The sequence below is a fragment of the Pundamilia nyererei genome, unplaced genomic scaffold (genome assembly GCF_000239375.1).
Source record: "Pundamilia nyererei isolate P.nyererei 1_Seehausen unplaced genomic scaffold, PunNye1.0 scaffold00024, whole genome shotgun sequence".
Taxonomy (NCBI): Eukaryota; Metazoa; Chordata; class Actinopteri; order Cichliformes; family Cichlidae; genus Pundamilia; species Pundamilia nyererei.
In genome coordinates this window covers 4,211,793-4,237,837 of record NW_005187425.1, presented here as the reverse complement: position 1 = coordinate 4,237,837, position 26,045 = coordinate 4,211,793, and the positions used below count along the sequence as shown (strand labels likewise).

The 26,045-nt window shown below is 38.9% G+C and overlaps 1 protein-coding gene across 1 annotated transcript in view; it reads right to left on the bottom strand.

Moving 5' to 3' along the window:
* LOC102207847 (VPS10 domain-containing receptor SorCS1-like) overlaps window positions 1-18,248 on the bottom strand; it is a 49,815-nt gene extending 31,567 nt beyond the window's left edge. The window contains exons 1-2 of the mRNA XM_005727461.1: window positions 17,466-18,248; window positions 1,955-2,022 (exon numbers count right to left, since the gene is read on the bottom strand). Coding sequence (XP_005727518.1) covers window positions 1,955-2,022; window positions 17,466-18,155 — 758 coding nt within the window. The 5' untranslated portion in view covers window positions 18,156-18,248. The remainder of the gene's footprint in view (window positions 1-1,954; window positions 2,023-17,465) is intronic.
* Window positions 18,249-26,045: the final 7,797 nt, after the last annotated feature.

The window sequence follows — 26,045 nt, the reverse complement described above, 5'->3', positions numbered from 1 at the left end:
ATTTTTTTAATTATTAAAATAAACAATAAATCCAGTGTTGCATGTGTGGCTGAGGCATGATATTATTATTCCTTTTAATTAGTAGTGGTATTATAAGTGTTATTATTGTGTTATTATTGATGCTTACATTTAATTACCACTCTGTCGTGTTTTAGAAATCAAATGAAGGACATATTTGCCTGAAAGCTTAATAATGGGGTTTTGAAGTCATTTTTTCATCTCAAAACAAAGGCACTATTTCAGATTTCATTTTGAATGCCTATTATTTTCACCAAAATAGATATCGGTTTTAGGTGGTTGGTGACATTTCAGTAAAAAATAGCCGTTGCACTGCGTAATACAAAAAAAACTTGTGGATTTAGGATGTCTTAGAGGATAAACACCAGTATTTGATATCCTGGCAAGAGAATACACTGAAATGTTGCACAAAACTTCATGAATTAAGAATGATAATAACTAGGAAATCACTTTGTTTCTTCAGTTCTTGATGACTGTATTAAACACCAACATAACATGCTGTATAGAAATGACATGTAACATCTCTAAATTGTTAAAATTCACTTCATTTGCTGATGATTAATTTATATTTCCCTAGGAACACTTGGAACAATATAGTGGAAAGAAAACTGAAAGAAAATGGCTGAAATTAAAAAAAGATATTATCACTAAATTAAAGCAAAATAAAGCAGAGGATGTTTTGTAACAGGCAAATAAAAAAAGTAAATCTATAAGTATAAAGAGGGCAAGAAAAATGTATTTCCGGGCATGATAATTGTATATAAATGATGTTGGAAGGTTCATATGAAAACCACTTTTGGCTGCTCCATTATCCACAAAGGAGTCGCCACAGCGGGTAACTCCACATGTCAGATTTGGCAGATTTGTTACGACAGATGCCGTTCTTGACACAAGCCCAAACAGATCTATGTTGCCAAAGTTGAAAGGGATTGAACTTTCACTTGTTAGGCGAATATAAACAATGTAAAAATATGAAGGTCCAAAACTAAATATACATAAAACTTTACATAAATCAAAATCATTATACATACTGTGCATTACTTACTGTGTGGAGGTGTGGAGAAACACATTCAAAACAAGAGCTAATACAGTGCGTATGGTGCAGGGGAAAAATACTACAGGACTTAAAAACCAACCATAAACCAACCATGCAACTATTCATTAAACTACATGCCTTAAAATGTTACTATTCGGTCCATGTCAACACTGCACTGGTAATGTACAAAGCACAAAATAATCTACCTCCAAACTGTATTCAAAGGTTAAATCAAATAGGTGTAACCATTGTGGAATAGGTATGACAAGGAATTAAGATTGTGTAGTTCTCTTTTTAAATTCCAAAAACCAGGTGATGAACAAATGTAAAACCTTATTACTATTGTCTGTGAAACATTCGCTTTTGTCCTTGTTTACCATTTGTTTCAAATGTATTATTTTTCATTTGGTTTTTGTTTCAATGAAATCGAGTTAGAAAAGCATTGCCATTTCAAATTTGCTCTGTATAAAGGATAGGCACGATAAGCTAAAGCTTCATCCTTCAACTATTCTGTCAGTAATTTGTGTTCCTCCCATTTAATTAAATTCTTTGTTGTCAACATTTATTTTAATGGGCACTTCTTTTAATAACAACAAAAATTTAAATGCTTGTCATAAATATGTGGAAATGGATAGATTCAGCATTTGATGACAAAGTGTAGACTTTACCAACTTTTAATTTTACACGAAATTAAATCTTTCACCTTTTACTGACAGGAAAGTAACTTGCGTCACTGTGGACACAACAATGACATTAAGTTAATGATTCAGTGTTAATGCTTTTGTGCTGATCTCTCCAAGGGTCCAAACAGTGTGCAACTACATTAACATCAACATAACAGTAACATCAATGTGTCCTGCTGTATAACTACAGAGCGTAATATCAGAGAGGAGATCTTACCTCCATAAAGAACTCTCCGTTACTCTGCCAGAGTTAAAGTCGTAGTATTTTGTCAACATGAGAATCACCTAGAAAACAGATCAAACAGATTACCAGCTGTGAAGGTGTGTATCATCAGTTTTCAATAGCAGCCACAAAGTGTCAGATAGCGAACCAAAAGCCGCCCATGCATGTGTCTTTTAATCTCCCTGACAGACAATGCTTTATTAAAAACACAACAAAACCGTGATGCCTTGTCAACCCACTACCCCCGTACGCCATGAAGCCTTGTGCATATTCTCAAGGGAAAAAATCTGATCACATATGTATGATATACTGCGTTTTATATACCTATATATTGTTAAGACAGAGTAGAGGACCAAGAAATGCAACCACTGGTGAGCAATGACTAAATGAATAAATCAGTAAACACTATAATTTATTCTTGGCATAGAAAGGCAGACCTTAAAAATATATAGGACATCCATTCTGTAGAGAGTCATAAAAAATGTCACTTACATGTGTGGTTTACAGTTCACAGTGCTTTACCAAACACATAAAAACTACAGATTTCCTGCTGTCTTTCAAATTAATATTAATAAACGGCTTGCTGTGGAATATCATTTGCCTGCTTTTCTCAGAACGTATCAAACCTTAATCAAAGCCAGTGTGTTTGTATGTGCATGTAATTACTGATGCATGAAGGCGTGTTTACATGCTCTTTACTTGTTTGTTTTTTTACTTTTTTTTTTTAGTGAAGAAACGGTTTTACATATAATTATATATATTTAGCAGAAACAAATGCAGAAATAAAAATAATGTCTGCTAAACAGTCATTGTGAGCTAATGAAGGGCACCACGTGAACAGCAGTTCACATGGTGCCCTTCATCCTTTACGCAAATTAACTGCTCAAGCAGTGCCCTTTGTGCACTAGGGAATCATAAAACCAGCAGCTCATATAACTCTCTCGGGAAGCCTTTTGAGGCATCTTGTTGAGCTTTTCACCGCTACCTTCTAATTATCAAGTGTTATGAGCATTTGGGGTGACATTCCCTATGATGACTAAGAACTTCATCATATTAACAGGAATTTTTAACTTTTTTTATTAAACTTTTGCATATAAAAAGGCCAAACAGAACTCATTTTCCAGGTTAAAATCAAACAAATCCTTTTCATCTCTATTTGATAAATGTGCACTTTCAGGTGAATCATGTACCATATTTTCTGTAAAAAAAAAAAAAAAAGTATTTTTCAAAGCTAAATTATTCAATATGAAGTCAAATCAAGTTTGTTCTCTATATGCTTATAATTCCTAAATATACTGTAGATGCAAAGACGTGTCACAGCAAGCGAGCGAGACCATAATTAGGTTGAAACAACAAAATAAACAGAGAGATAGCAAAAGGTTTGGGAGAAAAGCAACTTCAGAGCATCTAACAAGAACACTCGAGGAGGTAAGCATATTATTGCCGAGGTTTACAATCAAGACCTGCCTTCAAAAATGGGCATACAGATGGTTTAGACAATCAAAGTGCAAACCACTGGTTACACTCAGGAACAGGAAGGCCAGATTGGATTTTCTGAGAAAACACCTAAAAGAGCAGGCACAGATCTGAAAAACATATTTGGACAAATGAAACCAAGATGAACTTGTACTAGAATGATGGGAAGAGAAAAGTATAGAGAAGGAGAGAACAGCAGCTCCTGTTCTGAAGCATACCACATTATTTGGTGGATCATGGTAATGTTATGGCATGGGCATATGAAACTGGACTGCTCGTGTTTGTTGATGTGACTGCTGATAGAAGCACCAAGATGAATCATGAAAAATAGTGCAAAACTGATCAGGTAGTGCTTCACAGTGCAAATGGATAATGACTTGTGGCATACTACAAAGCAACCGAAGAGTTTCTCAAGGCCATTTTTCAATAGCCGAGTTGGTCACCTGATCTCAACCCAGTAGAGAATGCTTTCAGTTATTATGTACAAAACAGACAGAGCCACAAACAAGCATTAACTGAAGGTGGCTCCAGTATAGGCCTGGCAGAGCATCTCAGAGGAGGAAACATAGCATTAGACAGGCAGTCATCCAGTCCCTGTTACTTGAGTCTGTGCAAATGGAAGACTAAGTATTCAAATGGCTGCGATTCGTTAACAAAAAATAAACAAATAAATCAAGCTAAAAATCTGCATTTTGGTTACATATCAATTGTTTTAATTAAAATCCACTGTGGTTTACATATTTTTAAAAAACTACAAAATTCATGTACAGTAGTTATGTTTTCAACAAATTCTGGACTTTTTTTCAAGTACATATTGTTATTGTTATTATTGTGTTATTATGCGATTGCAGTTTACTTTGGACATTATATGACTGGGGTTGAAATCAGTGATCATTTGCTTTGATTAGCTGTCTACAGATCAGTTAATATTTTATCACAATTACTCTGAGCTGAATGAAAGATCCTCTCAGAGATATCATATTTGCAATTACTGTATATAACCTCTAAACAGCAAATTTATGTTTCTCCAAGAGAAAACCCCATTATCTGATAGATTATGAATATTACCAATAGCCCACTGCCTCTACCTAACACCACACCGTTAATGCAGTAAATTGTAAATTCACGGTTTTACTTTCTTTCCAGACTGTATTCCCCCTATGCATAGGCTGAGACAGAAAACTCTGACTCTGCTCTTACCTTGTGCTGAATGTATAAAAATTCTCTTTATGGGAGGTAGTTCTAAGATAATCCTCACAGCTTGTTATAACTTTGTGTCCAGACTGGCTTGCAGAGATTTATGGTCTTCCAATAAAATGGCCTTTATGCCTTCCAAAAGTCATAGCCTCATGGACACTGTCATACACAATAAAACAACCTGCAGCAGTCTGAAAATTAGGACAAATTACACTCCCACCCCCTCTTCTGTATGGCAATTAACTTTATGCATTTCCTTGGAAAGACTCCAGGATTACAGCAAAATGTCATGTGTATCTACCTTCCTGCTGGCTGGAAAAGAGTCCTGTATTCTGAGTGATGCTGAAAGTAAGGTGAAACTTGATGGCTGCAGTTAACACGTCAATAAAGTGATACAATATTCACTTTGTTGGCATGTCTGTGTCAGAAAGGTGCTTAACATGTCACAGAAGCTATTAAATTGCTTTTTCAAACCACCAGATGAAGGCTCTTCTTTTAATGAATACACCACATGGTAATTTATCCTCTGAAAATGGTAAAAGAATCTGTTTTAGCACATTTTTACCTTTCAATTTGAACAAAGGTGTCAGCTACCTGGGGGTAAAACAACTCTCTAACTCACTGTTTGGCTCATATTGTACTCTGGCTTTGGTTCAGTCCTTTCCCTTGTTTTAAAGGGGAGAGGGGGTGAATAAGAAACAAATGGTGAAGAATAATTTTTCCCATGGATATAATAGAAATGCACCTATAGATTAACAGATGGATAAATGAAAGAAAGATAAACTGAAATGCTAGATCCTGAATGCAGCAGATCTTGATGTACTCAAGCCCTCACATTATATTAACTATTATTAAGTAACAGCAAATTGATCATAAATAAACCTAACAAACAACAAAATGAAAATGGTGAATAGCTGAATAGTAAACCAGCTTCAGCTTTACAATAACCATATAGATAATGTTACTGGACTCTATTTAGGTTTATGACTTATGCAGGTTGGTAGGTGGAATGGTTCATTTTGGTTTTTAACAGCTTTAAAAAACAACAACAACTGTATACAACTGTATATAAGCACAACATCAGTGGCCTTGAGGTGACTGTTGTTGGTACAAATAAAACTGAATTGAATTGAATTATTTTTGAGTAACAGATAGACCACATAACCTCCTTGGAGGAGATAAAGAAGTATCAGCTCTATAGTCAATATTCAAACCATTCATGGTCATAAAACTGAATCTGTTGTTATAAATACTTTTACAACAGTGGCTGGATGCTGGAATCAGTTTTTAGGCCCACATGGACCAAGACAGCCAAAATCAAAAATTGGATTTTTGCAGATAAACAAATCTTGCTTCTCATTCAGCAGTCGTAAAATCATTCAGCAATCTGTCTGCGCTTGACTATGGGGATATTGTTTACATGCAAGCTTCTTCATCTACCTTAAGTCCTCTTGATTGTGTGTATCACAGTGGGGATTGTTTTTTATATATTTTACATGAGCAAGCTTAGAAAAGATAGCATCATTCTATGATTGTATTTACTGTTCTACTGTAAAAGCTCCTTGCTTGAATATGCTCTTTAATTGAATTTAAACACTGTAATTACGATGTCCAATCCCAGGACTGCTAATAATTTTAACATTAGCTGGACCTCTTGTTCACATACTGCACTGGAAAAACTGAATTTAAATACTTTGTTGTCAATAAATGGAAAGAGCTGCAAAAAGCTAGGAAACTACATTCCCCGATTTAATAGAAACATTTTAAAAGGTTATATTTATTTATCTTATTTATCTTATCTTGAACTAACCTTGCATTTGCTTTTCTTTATTTGTAAATGAATCATGCGTGATGTGTAAGGTGAGTGTCTAAATAACAGATTTAATAATAATAATCAAAACCTTTTGCAGAGTGCTTATCGAGATCGTGTACCACCAGACAAACCACGCATGTTTACACTGCAAATCAACCTCAACCTACTCCTGCAGCTAAGGTGTGGCACATAGGCTGCAGTAACTCCAGCATGTTTCCAAAGTGGATTACTTGACATCCAAGTGCAAGCAAATTGATTTTTCAACTCTTAATCCTTTGTAAATCTTAAACCTTGAAGGTAAATGGCCTGGGATGAATTTGATCATTATATAAGAATGAATGGAGGCTTAATGGTGACTTAAAGAGCTTAGGGTGAAGAGATTACTGGTGGGAAATGAAGGCGTTGTATGCGGAGGGGTAGGGGCGGTGTGGTGGTAGAAAGCAGTGTGAGGATTCGGTTACTGAAGGATGAACACTTGAGACAAATGAAATGAGCAACAGAGTGCACACTGCAATTCATTCCTACTCTAACCAACCCGCTGATCAGGCCTTATCAGCTGTTGGAATTAAGACGCCTCATCAATAAAACTGTCATCACATTTCGCCACAGCAATTAAACAGATGGATGATTCCATAAAAGCAGTTGTTACAGGAGTTACTCACTGGAATATTAATAATAAAGACAAATATTACACATCAAAAAGTGGTCACTGTCGAAGCCTTTTTCCCTGCTGCATGCTCAAATGTAACACATCCGCATCACAAGTAAGCATTCGATCCGCCGTTAACACAAATACACAATTTAAGCAAATTTAATTACTGCATGTTGTCATAGGGCATCAAGATTTTGCGTAATGATGACGCTTAAAGGTGTGACAACTGGTGGCACTGATTTTCACAAATAAGGCAAACTAATTGGGAGAAGAAATGTGAGAACACCTAGATATCCACACCACAGAGGTGATAACAATGTTAGAGTACACGCTGTTTAAGGAATGGAAAAAAAAAACAAAGCTTAGCAAGCAAATTCAAAGCTCCCAGAGGAAGCACAGCAGAAATTATGAAACTTCACTTTATGAAATTACCACATTAAACAGCATCATTTAACACCTTCAAAAAAGAAAGCATTGTCTAATTTTATTAGGGTGTTTATTGCCCTACGACACACTGCGCGGCAACAAAAGCCTGCAGGAGGGCATGCCGTCATACACTTCAATACCACCTGAGTGAGACACACAATGTACAGAGCCTTTTGTCTGCCACATCAATTTATATCATTTCATTAACAAAGGCAACATTTCCTCGTAGAGCAGATGTTGCGCTGGAGCTAGGTTGTTTGAAGTCAGGGCTGTTGGCTTTCCCATGGATTGCAGGTCACTGCAATCATAAATTATGAAGTAACTGCTCAACAGCACTTTGCACAACATAAACTATCCGTGTCCTGATGAGAATGATGTATAAATACAAGAAGGTGTTAATCGGAGTAAATGTGCTGCTTGGGAATTTAAGTAAAGGCTTTCTGACCGCTGCTTTAACAAGGATGCACATTTTACCTTCATTCTTGCAGAAATAAAGTTCATCTATGATGTGCCTGATGGCAGTACTCTGTTCCTCTGGCAGACAGAAAACATCAAATAATCAGCATTTTAAGTGCAGCTTCACATTACAGCTTCGGCTTTTGAGCAGAGCAGCAAGTATGTGACTTTATTGGACTTCTCTTGCCGAGACAACGGAACTGTGTCGAAGTAGAAGCTCGGTTGGCAAGTCATCTGAAACGGCTTCCTTACTCTTTCAGCTTACGCTCTCGCATCATTTGCTTCTTCACCATAAATGAACGCCCAGGCTAGTCCAGCAGCTGGGTTGCAGCAGCATGCTAAGCTTGTGAGTCAGTGTGCACGAGGAGGGGGTCTGATCAATGCAAGCAAGATTAGACAGCAAGTGGGTAGGTTTCCAACTCAGCCAAAAAGTTACGGAGAGCTCGAGTGAGCAAATCAAAGTTATGGTTTTGATTATAAGGCTTTTCTTGAAGCAGCCAGATGGTATATGAACAAGTAATGCAGGTGGCCACTGTAAAATGAAAGTGTTCTGAACCACAAAATGAGGTGCAAACTGAGCAATGGTCGACAAAAGAATATTGACAGCAGCAACCAACTGGCAGAGTGTTTGAGCTGGAGCACTGAGGCGCTGAGGCACACCAAGCAGCCGACAACTCAAATAGCACTTCAACAATATAGCGGTAATTTTAACATTAATTGTGAAGATATCTGTGCAAATGAATAGGCCAACTCTTTGCTTACCAACTGGTACTCCAATTATTCTGAAGCTTTAGCAGCTGCTCATGAAACAACACTGAGTCACAGTGGAAACAGCCAGAGCACACATAACAATAGCATGGACCTGCACAGCATAAGTTGTATTTAAGCAAACAAAAAGAAGTGCAAACAAAAAGATGTGTCTGTGACAAGAAAAAAAAGGAAAAAAATAACAAAGAAAGAGGTGAGATCTCATTATGCATTGTTCCCGGCAAATTAACTTTATCCTTGTCTAGAATAAGATCGTTACCTGATTTGAATTTGGAATTTCTGCTCTGTTAGACCACACTCGGTGCAGAAGAAAGGAAACCCAGGAGGGGAACGCAGCTTGCCAATAAAAAAAAACACACTCAGCAGGATTTCAAGGCGTAAGAGAACCTCACCACAGGAAGGCTTGGTGGCTCGGCAGAGCTGAACTCATCCTGCCAGTAGTTTCTGTGCAGTACTGAGCTTTAAAAAATCAGTCTCTCTGTTTATCCATGCAGTACAGGCAGTACTACAGCCATAAATTGTCAGGAAAAATGAATTTGTTGTCTTCGGTTGTCTTATGCTAAGTCATGGTGTTGCGATTCCTATCATTATGTATTTCATGAATTTATTTATGTGTGTGATGTTTCCCTTCCCGAAATGTTACACCAAGCCCCTCGGGCTCCACATCCCAGCCAGGAGTGAGCAGAGCTGGTGGAGGTCCGTTCTGGCTGCGTCGGTCAGTGGGCTGTCTGAGGATGTCTGAGCATGTCAACAGGCTGTTTGCTGTTTGTGATGCTTTGCTGAAGAGACAGAATTTACATAGGTGAGATAAAATAGTGGAAAGGTGTTAATGACCGGACTAGTTTTTGAACCCAGCACAAATAAAAATGGCAGAACAGCAGCAATATGATCCAGATTAGAGTTTGCTGCAGAGAAAGCTGCACTTTTTTTTTGTAATTACTTCAATATGGCATTTGATAGAAGTGGGACAGGAAATTGTGTCAAACTGATCAACAGGGAGATGTGAAGTCATAAATCCCTTTCATGTCACTGTTTATTCATTAAGATTTAATTTAGCATTGACTTATATGAGTATAGATTTAAAGAAAGAAAGAATGACAGCATTATTTTTGCTTTATTACATTTATTAATGATGAGCTAATTTTGGGTAAGGTCCAAAGACCTCTGAATTTTTTCTGACCCGTGTGCTCATTTTCTTAAAAACATGGCATATTGTATGTTTGCTGTGCCTTTCCTGTCCTTTACATCAAACCAAAAATGCAACATCTTGGTAAATATGATTATTTACTTTCCTTCCAACACTTTGCACGTCTCACTTATTTTTGACTGTTTTTTCAGGTCCACACAGCAGTTTTTTTTAACCATATACTGCTTATTTCATCCAATTGTATCCTGCATATTCCTGGTGCTGATACATTAGCATTTTCTTTGAGTAAGGCCAGCTTTGTACTGAAAATATCGCACTTTGGGCAAACACAGTATTCTCGCTGTGGCTCCGGGATGATGGTATATATGGGAAAACAGAGAAGAAGAGGCCTGGAAGTTAGAAAGGAAAGAGATATGACTTTCACGTTTTTCAGCACCCTCAAGATTTATTTGTTTGTTTTATTAGCATGAAGTTTCCAGCCTTAATTTTGATGTATTAATTTACATACCTCCATAGTGCTCTAACATCAACATTTTGCTTTTGATTCCTTAATTATCTTGGGAAATCACATCATTTTGTTCACACTGGTAGTATGACTGAAACCACATAACCTCATCTTTAACTGATAATTTATCCTCAAAAAAACAGATGCTGGCAAACTTAAATATATCTGTAACCCTAAATCTTATCTTCCGTTTTCAGGTTTATGTAGTTGGGGTGCGGTAGACTCACGCTGTTCATGTAACAGCAGAGATTTATATACATATAAAAGTGAATTATAGGACAGATGTTTGTATTGACTGTGAATACACAAATGGCTTGCTCATCTCATCATTCTTATAGCCCAAACCTAACATACACAAAGACTCAGCTCAGGAACATTACAGTTAAAAAGATACTAGTGTATGATGCTTACCCATATTGACTTTCAAGGGCACAGAAGACAGTCATAAAGTGGAACTGGAGAATGACAAAATTTTATCTGTGATTCAGTCAGTGAGTCATAGAAACGACTAAAAACTCGGATGAAACTGGTGACTGACTGCATACCTGGCCAGCCTCCAGTTTCGCAGTAGCGGATGAGACAATTCACCAAAAACTCAATGAGGCAGATGAGGAGAAGCTGCGCACCAAGCTATCAAGAACGTGATCTATGAAGAGGAGGATGCCCTCTACAAAAATGGGAAAGCTGAAAATATGGATTGTCATGAACTGCGAAGCTTCTCCTCGAGGTTGCTCAAAGCAGAGAAGCACAGAGAAATTCAACACTACATGCACAGAAGGCTTCAAGCTTGACCATGATAAAATAGTTATGAACCACGTTAAATGTCTTAACCCCTGAAAAGCTCAAGGACTGGGAGATTTATTAGGAGCCTCTCTATCTATCTACTAGTAATTTAAGCATTCTTTTGGACAAAAATGTTTGAGAATTTTCCTGGACGTCGTAGCACTTTTCCCTATCCTGACCTTGAAAATATGGAAGGGTGGGGGGAAAATGTGTTTTCTACTAACAATACTATCAATAATTTTCTGCTTTTAACTTTTTCCTTCACAAAACAAATAACACAATGTGCATCCTGCATTCTTCTTCTTCTGTGTAACAGCTGGATAAAGTGAAAATAAAACGGAACAGATGTTTTCAAGGTCATGTGATGCTGGATCGTATCCCAGTGTAACCTGGGTAAGACCTGGGACAGGTTTGACAGCCTCACAGGGGAAACAGAATGACAAGCACTTTCACACCTGCAGGCAATTTAGACTTTCCGATTCACCTTGCTAGTCTTTGGACTGTGGGAGGAAACTAGAGCACCTGAATGAAGCCATTCGAACACAAGGACAACACGCAACCTGAACATCATACCCTCTAAAATTACAACGTTCAACATTAAACTAACACATCGTTTGTTCAGATAAATTGGGTGCGACCCACACAGCCCAATCCTGCAATATTCTGCAGAAGTAATTTGCAGTGCTGCCTCTGTCGCACAGTTTTTGTGATTTTTCCACATCATTTGAAGTTAAATGTTTAGTTGATGGGGACTCACGATGCCCGATTATTTACCTGATTAACTTCTGGTCACCTGTCTTGCACTTTTACCAACACTGCTCACCAAAATTCCAGTCTGATTTTCCACATGGCTGCCATGAAAAGATCCATTATAAATTACAGCAAGCATGTTTTTAAAATAAGTATTTTATATAGTGTGACTAAAACTGCAAGTTTTCATTGATTTACCTTATATATCACTGGTTTACCTGTGCTCTCTGGATGTATACGTTTTGCCCAATTTATACATGTTCTATAAGCCAGTGACCTGAAATATTTGCTGTAAGCCTTACCCACAATTTTTCCATCCATATTGTAGATTCCAAAATTCAGTCTAAGCTCTCAGCTAAGATGCTTTTTCTATTTTACTGAACAGAGGAGAAGAGACAGTCCTCCCCTGGAAAACAGCTGTTAAATGAGAGAGTCGCTACCTTTAGGCACCCTTATAACCTACAAAATGAAACTTTGAAATATGTGTTTAATGTTTTAAAAGGCTCTATTTTAAAGCAAATTCTGAAAATTAGATAACAGTCTTACTCCAGCGTCCCTGTCTCAAGCCAGGAATGGTGATGACTTGTGCTATGACGGCTGAAACAACAGATTGATCACAATCGTTTATCCGGAGGACGTGTTGGAAGAGACCCAGTGCACTGAAAAAGATGCAAGCAGACTATAAGAAGCAGCCTGTTGGAGATACACACACCTCGTTTCTTCAAATATAGAGCGACAAAGTCTAACGCAAATATGGTTTATCAAACACTATCCACCTGTGGATATTTAAGCTGTTATAATTCCTCCTGCAAAACACGTTGTGCCCTTGGCTCCACTCAAAAACCCAGTGCTGAAGAGTTTATTGAAATACAGTGGGGCAAAAAAGTATTTAGTCAGTCACCGATTGTGCAAGTTCCCCCACTTAAAATGATGACAGAGGTCAGTAATTTGCACCAGAGGTACACTTCAACTGTGAGAGACAGGATGAGAAAAAAAAATCCATGAATTCACATGGTAGGATTTGTAAAGAATTTATTGGTAAATCAGGGTGGAAAATAAGTATTTGGTCAATAACAAAAATACAACTCAATACTTTGTAACATAACCTTTGTTGGCAATAACAGAGGTCAAACGTTTACTATAGGTCTTTACCAGGTTTGCACACACAGTAGCTGGTATTTTGGCCCATTCCTCCATGCAGATCTTCTCAAGAGCAGTGATGTTTTGGGGCTGTCGCCGAGCAACACGGACTTTCAACTCCCGCCACAGATTTTCTATGGGGTTGAGGTCTGGAGACTGGCTAGGCCACTCCAGGACTTTCAAATGCTTCTTACGGAGCCACTCCTTTGTTGCCCGGGCGGTGTGTTTTGGATCATTGTCATGTTGGAAGACCCAGCCTCGTTTCATCTTCAAAGTTCTCACTGATGGAAGGAGGTTTTGGCTCAAAATCTCACGATACATGGCCCCATTCATTCTGTCCTTAACACGGATCAGTCGTCCTGTCCCCTTGGCAGAAAAACAGCCCCATAGCATGATGTTTCCACCCCCATGCTTCACAGTAGGTATGGTGTTCTTGGGATGCAACTCAGTATTCTTCTTCCTCCAAACACGACGAGTTGAGTTTATACCAAAAAGTTCTACTTTGGTTTCATCTGACCACATGACATTCTCCCAATCCTCTGCTGTATCATCCATGTGCTCTCTGGCAAACTTCAGACGGGCCTGGACATGCACTGGCTTCAGCAGCGGAACACGTCTGGCACTGCGGGATTTGATTCCCTGCCGTTGTAGTGTGTTAGTGATGGTGACCTTTGTTACTTTGGTCCCAGCTCTCTGCGGGTCATTCACCAGGTCCCCCCGTGTGGTTCTGGGATCTTTGCTCACCGTTCTCATGATCATTTTGACCCCACGGGATGAGATCTTGCGTGGAGCCCCAGATCGAGGGAGATTATCAGTGGTCTTGTATGTCTTCCATTTTCTGATGATTGCTCCCACAGTTGATTTTTTCACACCAAGCTGCTTGCCTATTGTAGATTCACTCTTCCCAGTCTGGTGCAGGTCTACAATACTTTTCCTGGTGTCCTTCGAAAGCTCTTTGGTCTTGGCCATGGCGGAGTTTGGAGTCTGACTGTTTGAGGCTGTGGATAGGTGTCTTTTATACAGATGATGAGTTCAAACAGGTGCCATTCATACAGGTAACGAGTGGGGGACAGAAAAGCTTCTTACAGAAGACGTTACAGGTCTGTGAGAGCCAGAGATTTTCCTTGTTTGAGGTGACCAAATACTTATTTTCCACCCTGATTTACGAATAAATTCTTTACAAATCCTACCATGTGAATTCACGGATTTTTTTTTTCACATTCTGTCTCTCACAGTTGAAGTGTACCTCTGGTGCAAATTACTGACCTCTGTCATCATTTTAAGTGGGGGAACTTGCACAATCGGTGGCTGACTAAATACTTTTTTGCCCCACTGTAATCTAATGCAGGTAAACCATTGAAAGTTATTTAATGCTACACTAAAATTCACCGTGAAGCAAACATTCAAATATATCTCAATTTATTGCAGTTTCTTCTTAATAGAGTCCTTGAAGCTTGCTAATTAACCGCTACAGTTAAATTGTTCAACTCTAATGAAGGCAGCCTTGGTATTGAAATGCTAAATGTGACAGACAACAACCACATGAATTAGCAGCGTGGACTGAGCACTACTTTTGATTTTGTCTGTTTTTTTGTGTTGATTGAAAAGCTGAAATGATGTTGCAGCTTCGTTTGTGAACCGTGATAATTGGACAAATGATAAATGAATGGCACCATCCATCAACTAGGCTTCAGCAAATAAGTACCAAAGCATCTGCCTGAGCTGGACAGAAAAACTAGATATCAAGGCATGTCGACATCAAGCTCGGACAATGTGTGTAACAAACCGTACAAACTGACTGAATTTCTTTAGATGTAATGCTTCATCAGTTATTATATGTCAGAGTTTTCAAGCAAGCACAACAAACAAATATCTACATTTTTGAGCGCTACTAAAAATATAATGTCATGGACGACAAATATAATGTGATAACTGTGTAAATTCTCAAAGCAGGTTCCCATACAAACTGAGTTACACGGGTCCCTAAACAGTTCTTCTTTCTTTGTATGACAGTCAAGAATACAAAATGTGTTATTCAGCCTGTAAGACAAGGTTGCTTAGGCCTGTGATGTGTGATACTAAATGTCTTCTTGTTTCCAGGGAATCTGATTAAAGCCCTTATGACTAAACTGTAAGTGTTAATAGATTAAGCAAAGATGTTTAATTAGGACAAGGCTTCATTTGCTTTAAATAGATTTATTTTAAAAAGTAGACCAGCTGGAAAATGTACACGTTTTCTTACTGACCACCTGGCCTCCACTTACACACATGGAGAAAGAGAGAAAGAAGGGGAGAGGGTGTGGCAAGTAACACACACACACACAAACACATTAGACTGTGAGTAGGCGAGATGAGATTCTGCATAAGGGGGAAATTTGTTGAAGCAGAAAGTTCGCCATGCAACTGTGAAGACGATAGTGCCAAATCCTGCTGAAAATGACTTAATACAATAATAGGTTTTGGAGTATAACTAATACTATTAATTAAAAGCAGACAAAAATACACAAAAAATCACTTTAATCACTTTTTATTACTGTGTGACTTTTGGATCTTTGGTACCCCAAGATACTCCCCATCTTATACTGTAACTATACTGCATTATGGATGATAAGCTTATTTACTTTCCTGGCAAGAGGTAGAAAACTGTGCGCTGTGAGGCTTATAGCTTAGCATAATGAATACAAACTGGGAGGAAACTGTTCAGAAATCACTCTAGTCACCCCACAAAGCAAAAATATTCTGCTGTTGTTGTAGACAAGATGTATCATACCAGTTACTTTTTGGATAAGCTGGGGAAACAGTTTCCCCCGTTTCCAGGCTTACTGCTAAACTCGGCTAACCACCAGTTGGCTCTGGCATCCTAACTAGTGTTTATGTGCAGAGGAGAGAGGATCCTTATCAGAACTATGAGCAAAAAAGCCAATAGGTGTAACTGCCCTAAAGTCAAAGCAGAGCAATACTGAGGTAATGTATTCAAATAGGAACTTTCCACAGCTATGCTGATGACACAGAATTATGCACACCCGTGCAGCCAAATGATACAATAAGTCTGATGAATAATAACTTTGTGAGACTCATGAAAGACAAGCAAGGTAAAAATACTTCTGCTTTGCCTCAGGGCCACAAGAGATGTACTGTCCAAAAATCTTAGCTCTCTGCTTCCACAGTTCAAGCCTAAGCAAAAGACATTAGTGAGAGTGTGTTGGACTTTGATCATAGCATTATATTACACCATAAAATTGGAATTCTCTCAGGTGAGTAATATTGCCATATCAAAAACCCAGTTTGTGCTTAATTCTCAGTAGACTAGACAAGCCTACTGTGTATTTCAGTGGTCTTGCTGAGAATTTGATTTGTCAGTTATAAATCATTCAAATCCGGGTGCTTGTGATATTGACCAGAACAAGAAGAAGAGAACACTGAGTGATTCTGGTTTTAGCTGAACTCGGTATAGCTCCATATATATTTTACAGATATTAAATAACTTGTTTGTCTATAAAGCACGACGGTGTTTCACCAGCTTCCATCCTCAAGGCTCCCTGTTGTTTTAAGTGTCTTTACATTTGCTCACATCCTCCATGTAGGTTGTTTGAAGTTCAGAACCACAATCAGACCCAAGAAAATTGGATCTGTCCAAACTGTAGAAAGTATGTCCCTCTGGATATCAGGGAATAACCCCCACTGAGCATTCTGTTATCTTTCAACCTGTAAATCCATTTGTCTCCAAGTCCTTATTTTAGCATGTCATTGTATTATGATGTTATTTCATGCTTCATTTATCCTTAATTTGTCTTTTAGTCTAAAGGACTCCAGGTTTAGGTTCTTTGCATGATTGTAATTATATTGATTCTTAATTATTACGCTATTATAACTTTCATCCTATACTTTATCTGAGCCATTCTTATATAATGGGTGGTAGGAGAATTATAGTTTAATTGATTTAATCTTGCAAATGATATGTATGCAGAGAACTTACAAATGAGTGACTGACCAAAACGGGGAAAAGCAAAATGAGCTTCTGTGAGTGACTAAATGGGAGAAACACGCACAAAAGAGCAAATGGGGCATAATCCCCTTAACATTATTTTCTTTTTCTTTACCATATCTGCCAAGTCAGCCGATCAATAAACAACAGCATAAATAGGGTGTGCGTGCCCGTGTATGTGCGCGTGCGCGAGACAGACAGAAAAAGAGAGAGGGAGAGCAAGGGAGAGGTTGAAAGGCAGAGACTGATTCCTTTAAATTCTGCAAGCTCTCAGTTTTAATCTTTCATCGCGTTTTTCAGACGCATCTGAATGAGTCTTACTGCCACGTAAGACCTGTGGATGAATGATGACCACACTGCGTCAAAAAGAGGTCCGTGCGTAAATCTGGAGCACATTAACTACTTACGCTACTGTTTTGTCCGGACCAGTGCACCATCGCCTGGTTATGAGCCGTGTCCTCGGTGAGCGCAAATGTCGAACTTGTGAGGTGAAACTCCTCCTGGTCCGAAACCGAGGCATCCTCCCCGCCCTCGGGTCTGAATCCGGACCAAGTCTCTGTGCTCCTCGCACTACGTCTCCAACTGGTCACATTCCTGTCCTCGTTTTCCGTCACATCACCAATTTTATTTCCCCCATCGTCTGTGTTATTCTCGGTTACATTGCTGAGAAAGGGGGAGGACACGCTTGAAGACACTTCAGATTGGGAAAGTTTCTGGTTACTGCTTGGGGCGCCTTTATGCAGAGAACTTGAGATATTTCCCCCAAACCGTGGCTGTACTTTGGACGAACTTTCTTCGCTCGCGGTCAGTTCTGCATCGTAGTGCCTTTCGTTTCGGGGGGTGACCGACCCCTCGGTAAATCTAAGAAACTCTTCAGCTGTTGCCTCTCCAAAATTTGTCAAATCCAGCGCCGAGAGTTCCCGGGGAAATGCTGCGGAAATGAGCGGCAGCTGGCAAGACGGAATGCACCTTACCTCCGCTTTTGTTCCGCCCAGGATGGAAGTTAGGGTAAAGATCCAAATCCACTCAGAGAAAATGATAAAAAGGCAGTGACCGAGGCGCGTCTCCATTCTACGTTGATTCCTACTTAAAAACATATCATTTTTTTAGTCTTGAGCGAGTGTCTGTCATCACCTGGTAAAGTGGTTGAATGTACTGTGAGGAGGTGCAGCAGCGCGCGGACAAGTGCTCCCAAGTACTGATGCAAACGATGCATCAGAGGAGGAGCTGGAGGCTGAATCCTGCACAAGAGGGGAGCGGGGCCGATACCCCGCATCATCATCTCAACCTGGATTAAAACAAAAAAAAAAGAAGAAGAAGAAGGAAGGAACAACAAAATAATAAAAACAAGCATAGGGGCTGGGTGTAACTTAAGTTTATTTCTGATCAACAGTGTGACAGATAGTATGTCATTATAAAACATTTGATTTAATAATCATCTTATATCTTGGTAATTATGCACAGAATCAAAACAGCCTGAAAGGTGATGTATGGGGTCCCTGGGGGGGAAGTCTGGAAACATTAGTGGGTCTGCCACTGGCAGTCTTTGTGAGGAAATGTTACTGACAGGAGCTTTATGGAAGATACAATGAGGCTTTGCATTTTCCATTAGCAGGTCTGAGTAATCAATTAACAAGATTGCCTGTGTTCACTGTCAATTATGTCATGCAGGTAAAGTCCCGGCTGTGGCCTGCCTGCAAAATGGGCTGGAAATAGTTTCACTTAGGCTTTGCTCCTGTATTATCCATTCAATACAGCTGAATGGAGAAAATGCATATTCCCCAAATTTTACCTGCTGTTTTCTGTGGCCCTTTCTTGGGGTTAATGGAGGCTTGAATAACAGAAAATAATGAGAAGAATTCAAAGCAGAGGTGAGTGAGTAATCAGTCTTGCTACATCTGTGATCTCTGCTGTTGACTATAAGTACAGAAGAGTGCGCAGGTGTCACGGCAATAATAACGATCCCATTATTGCCATGCAGTGCATACAGCAAAAATATATTGTTATATTTCTCTATACTTTGGGCTTTGTTCCAGTCAGCTAATGGTGGACCATTAGGAGAACTAGAGCCTGTCCAAACTCTGTGATTAGATTCTATTTCTGGGCAACATTTAGTCAATAGGATGAGGATGCTGTTGACTGGTGAGTGATGCCGAAGAGACTCCCTATATTGAGCTGCGTTCTCCCCATCGCTCTGAGCTGCGACGTGATCCTGTTCCACATACGGGTCAACTGCACAGAGACGTCTTTCATTGCCAGCCATTAGTGATGCAGTGAGCAAGAGCTGTCTCAATCTGTTTCAGTTAGCCCCCACCAGACAAGGGGAAACCAGTCTATAATGCAGATTGATGGCTGACTGAGAATTTCAATCACAGAGAACACTGGCTAAAAACCTCAACTTTCGACTGTAATGAAAACCTCAAGCAAAGTCCAACTGTTTCAATACAGAACACCTTTTTTAAAAATGGAAAAAACTGGTCTCTTTTTTCTCTAGGTACGAGTGTGTGTGTGAGTGACACTTCCACAAGTTTACACATGTGTGTTTCTGTGCTTGTTCTGCCTTTGTCGAGTTCACAGTAATAATGCAGTGATCATAATGCCTGACCTATCTGCTTAGTTCAGATGTGGATAAGCAGTTCCTGCCTTTGTTTTGCTTGTAACGTCTCTGTGATAGATGATGCTAAAAAGTCATCCTCAGCATCACCACTTTAGCAGATTTATTACGTTTACTGATTACTTTGTCATATTATTCAAAAATGTTTTAATCAGAAAATAGTGAAAAGAGGCCATGACAATATCTTAGTCTAAGGTGACATTCTGAAATTACTTGCTTGATCTCAAAAAAATCTCCCAAACCCAGGGGTCATTTGATTTTAGCTCATATAAATGAAACAAGCAGTTGTGTCACAGGGAGAAAGTCATTTTCTGTGGATAAACCAGTAGCCAACTAATCATTAAACCCTGAGCTGCAAGTCTTGTTTTCTTTACGCATTGTTGAAGCCACGGTAGGAGGATGAAGTGTAAGAAAAAAAAAACTTGTAGATGTCTCAGAAAAAGAAAAACTGTGGTAAGTACAAGCCAACTTTGTGTGAAAGAGAGCAAAAATAAATTGTGCATTAAAAAAACAATATCCGCGGAGGATCTTTTAGACTTGTTCGCAGACTTTAAATTTCACTGCAAGGTGACAGATTTGGGGACTGATGTCGTATAGCACATTTGTGTGCACAACATGGCAGCTGAGTGGAATCATTGTCTTTCGACAGACAAGATTGCTGCTTTGCTGCCTGTCACACTGACTGAATACAAACTGCGTATGCTCCCTGAGCTCCTGCCTTTATGATGGGAACTTGTGAGCCAGCAGTGTGAGAAGCACACAAAGGAAATAGGTGACAGCTATCTATGTTGCTGGATTAGTCTGTGTTTTTAATTAAATAGAATTCAGCAGAAGAAGAAGAGAGCACTGTATAGGGCATCTCTGAAATTAGTCTTTTCCATGTTGACGTCTGGTTTACTTTCACAACTGTCCTTATTACTCCAGTCCTCATAATAGCTTTAAAAAGGGAGCAAAGACAGTCAGGACATTACTCATGCACAGAACATTGTCTAAAACCTTCTGCTCAAACTAAAAGGTAACATCTGCCTTCAGTGCTGCAAAGTGTTGGGTGGCAGCAACAGTATCTGTATATGGCAAAAGTCACACACGGTTGCCATAGAAAAATAACCTTTTTTTGCATACAGTAATTCAATGTACATAATGAAAATGTGATCGTCTAAAAATAAAAGAGAAGGGGTGAAAAAAAGTGTAGCTGCTGTGCAGACGTGTTATGCAGCAACTCGTGCCTCGCTATAAGGTGTTGCGGTAGGAATAACCGAGCTCAGTTCGATGACGGACACCGGAGACATCCACTTTAATTAATGCTGAACACACCTCGGGGGCACCAGGAAGAGAAAATCACCTTTTCAAATAATGATTTCAATTACAATATTGAGAGATAAGGTAAAACGCTGAAACAAACGCTGAAATGCTACAGGCTATGTACAATTGATAGCTCAAACCTTTCAGTGGATCGTTCAAATATATGATTTGATGTGTCTGCTTTGCTGTGAGTGAAGTGAAGCAGTGTGTAAAATGCTGTGAACGTGTAAGTAACAGAAACCTACCACATGCATACTTTGTGTACTGAAGTCTAGTTTCTGCTTATTTCAGGTAAGGTGGGTGCAGCTTTAATTAACTGACCTTCGGTTCTTGCATATGAGGTCTAATTTAAAACCATTAGTTATTCAGCACAAATTTAGTAATCAGTGAGCTGGATTTCCCTATTATCATACTTCTTCACCATTATGTTAATCTTCATTCTTCCTAATGTTTTGCTTAACCTTCAGTCGGCAGAATCTGCCTTATTGGAGCTCAGAACAACAACAGCAGCCTAATATTATCACAAAAGCATCATTAATCCACATCTGAAAGAGTTCATTCTTCACACAGTTTGAGGAAATGCTAAGAAATAAAGGTTTTGAGCTACAGGGCATAGAGTTTTCCTCATTTTACTCCCGCCAGAGAGCCAGATGCATTGATGTTATTGCTTAACTACAGTGTGTTTGATCTGACCCCATTATTGGTCTCAGGAAATTTAGCTGAAAGCTACAGTTAGGACTAGGAGCAGAATAATTTAAATTACAAAAAGAATAACATCAACAATTATGTAGCTTGGACTACTTTTTCATAAGTGGTTTGGGTAGTAAAGGTATTTTTACAGTGTGAGGCAAATGTACTGAGTAAATGTTTACCTGCTTTATCATTGCATTCATTTTTTGTTGGAGACTCATGCATTAATTTGAATATTTTAACATTACAGGTCCAAACTTGAAGTACTTAGAAGGACTTGAATAACCACAAAATTTAAAAAGACAACAGAGCTGCTTCCAGCTGCTCCCTTATTCACAAGGGGTCACCGCAGCAGGTAGCTCCACATGTTTTTGATTTGACAGATTTTCACATCCGAAGGGATTTATGTTTCCTCCCATAGGAAACATGGGAGAATCTTTTGCTTGTTAGACGAATGTTAGGCGAATGTGTAAACCACTACACTATGGAGGCACTAAATATTAAAAGATAATGCAAGTGCTAATTAGCATTCAGAAACTGATCGAGGAGGATAGCAACTGTGCAATATTGAAGGCGTTCATTATTGACTGCATCATTTCTTGTACAGTGAAAATGTGTTTACATTCAGGTCTGCTAGTAAAAAAAACAATGTAATCAACAACACCTAGAGTTATTTCTGGATAAGATGTGCTTTAGACACGGACTCAGTAATTTGCTTCTGTGCTGACTGTCAGTGATGTGTCTATTGCAGCCATGATGACAAAGGTGTCCTCCCCAGGTTATTTTGGAACAAAACCCAGCCAAAGATCACATTATGTACAAGCCTAATATCCCGTTTCAATAGAATATGCATCCATTTTCAGAAATGAAACATCTTTTAAATTATGTTTTTGCGGACCTGCCTGTTGGAGTTAAAGGAAATGTTAGCAATGAATGAGAGTTCTCTCTGCGTGAGTGTATAGCCTTTAACAAATGTCATCTTTATTTGGTACACTTCATAAAAAGGCAGGAAAAAGAGAGTTCATTTTATGAAAAAGTTCATTTTACGATGGCAAATTCATGCATGTTTGCAGACAATGGCCCCATGGTTTTTTTCCTTCTGTCTTTTTTTTTAGTCTTTTATAAAAATGGATTCCTTGGAAACTGCTGTCTAGGTGATTCAACCCACCATTAGATTGACAAATTTGATTCCTGGGGGATGACTTTAGGTGGTCTGAGGAACCAGAAAGTGGGAAAAGTAAAAAAAAGCTGAACCTGTAGTTGAGGGCACGCTGGCTGTAAACATTAATATCTGAGAGAAATATTGAAATGTTGGCACAGCAGGTCTGGAGTTCTCCTGATGTAGCTTGTAATTAAACTTTTAGAAGTATTTCATGTCCACTTCACTTTGTAGTGACAGATGTCCAGGCGTCCTGGTGAGCATCCCCTCCTTAAAGCGATGTGTCTTTTTCTTTTTTTGTTGCTTAATTTAGACATCATGGTAATTTACAACTGGACAGAAGCTCTCAAGTAAGAGAATACCACATGATTTTTATACACCAACTAGATAAACATTTGAAACTGTTCTCAGAGAATGTTTAAGCTAAGCTTGATCGCTATTTTTTAGCTGGGTGAAGCAAACAATTTCAACACAGTGGGAGTCACGGTTTTGATCAGCTTTTCATCAGCCTCCAGCTGCAGAACCACAAACTGTGACACACACTTGTAATTATCAATTATATATGCTCGCATTCAAACTGTTTCCTAGGATTTGAATAGTCTATCTATCTATCTATCTATCTATCTATCTATCTATCTATCTATCTATCTATCTATCTATCTATCTATCTATCTATCTGCTTCTTGTATTATATATTTAATATACAAATGAATACACGCAGAAAAGATACGCTCTATTTTTGGAAATTGGCTCATGACAACAGGCCCTCTAAATCAACGAAATACATCCACGGTTTGTCTATGACCTCTAGAATGACACGTAAGCAGTTTGTTTCATCTGATACCTCTTTTGGCAAGACAATGTCATTTCACTTGACTTTCTTAGGAGGAGACAGCATGTCTCTCACTCTCTTTTTGCTTTTATACAAATAAACACATTAGCTATAACATGTTCAAGTATGGGATTCCTTGGGGGAAATTCCTCATCAGGGACATTTCCAGATTGTTTTAATAGGGTTATAATGAGAGGGACAAGAACAGGATGACATCAGTGTTTTGTCAGAGAATTTAATAGGAAATAAGTGTAAAAAAAAATGTAAATGATCTAAAATGATGTCAGGCTCATGTGTTGTGTTTTGTCCTATCAAAGATAGGATTAATACATGAAAAGAAATGCCGCACATGAGTTGCACATAATTAACACTGTTTTGGTTATTTGTTTTACAAAGTCGAATTTCTTTTCTTAAAAAAGCTTGTTTACTTGAGTTATAAATCTACTAGCAGTGCACAACTTGTATAACCCTATCTAAAGTTAATATATTCACTATGTAGAATGGCACTTGATGTTGATGGCTTTTTAATGACTTCCTGGGTAGCTTGATCTATAATAATGTAATTTGTCTCATTTGTTAACAAAGTACAATATTTCTATTCATGCTATGAGAAAACCTAAATATACTACATTACATCTATACTCTAGTAAACTACTCGAGTAAATCTATAGTTACATTCATTCTGCTCTGTGCTGTCAATGAGTGGTGTTGGGCACAGCAAAATTAACAGTACAGGGTGGGCCATTTATATGGATACACCGTAGTAACATGGGAATGGTTGGTGATATTAAAGTCCTGTTTGTGGCACATTAGTATATGTCAGGGGGCAAACTCCTCAAGATGGGTGGTGACCATGGTGGCCATTTAGAAGTCGGCCATCTTGGATACAACTTTTGTTTTTTCAATAGGAAGAGGGCCATGTGATACATCAAACTTATAGGTAATGTCACAAGGAAAACAATGGTGTGCTTGGTTTCAACGTAACTTTATTCTTTCATGAGTTATTTACAAGTTTCTGACCGCTTATAAAATGTGTTCAATGTGCTGCCCATTGTGTTGAATTGTCAATGCAACTCTCTTCCCCCACTCTTCACACACTGATAGCAACACCGCAGGAGAAATGCCAGCACAGGCATCCAGTATCCGTAGTTTCAGGTGCTGCACATCTCGTATCTTCACACCATAGACAATTGCCTTCAGATGACCCAAAGATAAAAGTCTAAGGGGGTCAGATCGGGAGACCTTGGGGGCCATTCAACTGGCCCACGATGACCAATCCACTTTCCAGGAAACTGTTCATCTAGGAATGCTTGGACCTGGCACCCATAATGTGGTGGTGCACCATCTTGCTGGAAAAGCTCAGGGAACGTGCCAGCTTCAGTGCATAAACAGGGAAACACATCATCATGTAGCAATTTCAAATATCCAGTGGCCTTGAGGTTTCCATTGAAGAATGGACCCACTATCGTTGTACCCCATATACCACACCAAACCATCACTTTTGTTCCAACAGTCTTGGAGGGATCCATCCAATGTGGGTTAGTGTCAGACCAATAGCGGTGGTTTTGTTTGTTAACTTCACCATTCACATAAAAGTTTGCCTCATCACTGAACAAAATCTTCTGCGTGAACTGAGGTTCCTGTTTCAATTTTTGTTTTGCCCATTCTGCAAATTCTGTGCGCCAATCTGGGTCATCCTCGTTGAGATGCTGCAGTAGCTGGAGTTTGTAAGGGTGCCATTTGTGAGTAGCTAATATCCGCCAAAGGGATGTTCGACTAATGCCACTCTCCAGTGACATGAGTGCTACGCTGTGGGCTCTTGCTGAATGAAGCTAGGACAGCCACTGATGTTTCTTCATTAGTGACAGTTTTCTTGCATCCACATTTTGGCAAATCCAACACTGAACCAGTTTCACGAAACTTAGCAAGCAGTTTGCTAACTGTAGCATGGGAGATGTGTGGTCTCGAAGGGTGACTTGCATTGAAATCTGCTGCAATGACCCGGTTACTGCATTCACCAGATATCAACACAATTTTGATCCGCTCCTCACGTGTTAACCTCTTTGACATGTCAATGGCTCTGAACAAAGAGAAACTTATGAAAGAATAAGGTTATGTTGAAACGAAGCACACCATTGTTTTTCTTGTGACATTACCAATAAGTTTGATGTGTCACATGGCCCTCTGCCTATTGAAAAAACAAAAGTTGTATCCAAGATGGCCGACTTCTAAATGGCCACCATGGTCACCACCCATCTTGAGGAGTTTGCCCCCTCACATATACTAATGTGCCACAAACAGGACTTTAATATCACCAACCATTCCCATGTCATTACGGTGTATCCATATAAATGGCCCACCCTGTACTTTAGTCCAGTGGAATTGGTGGG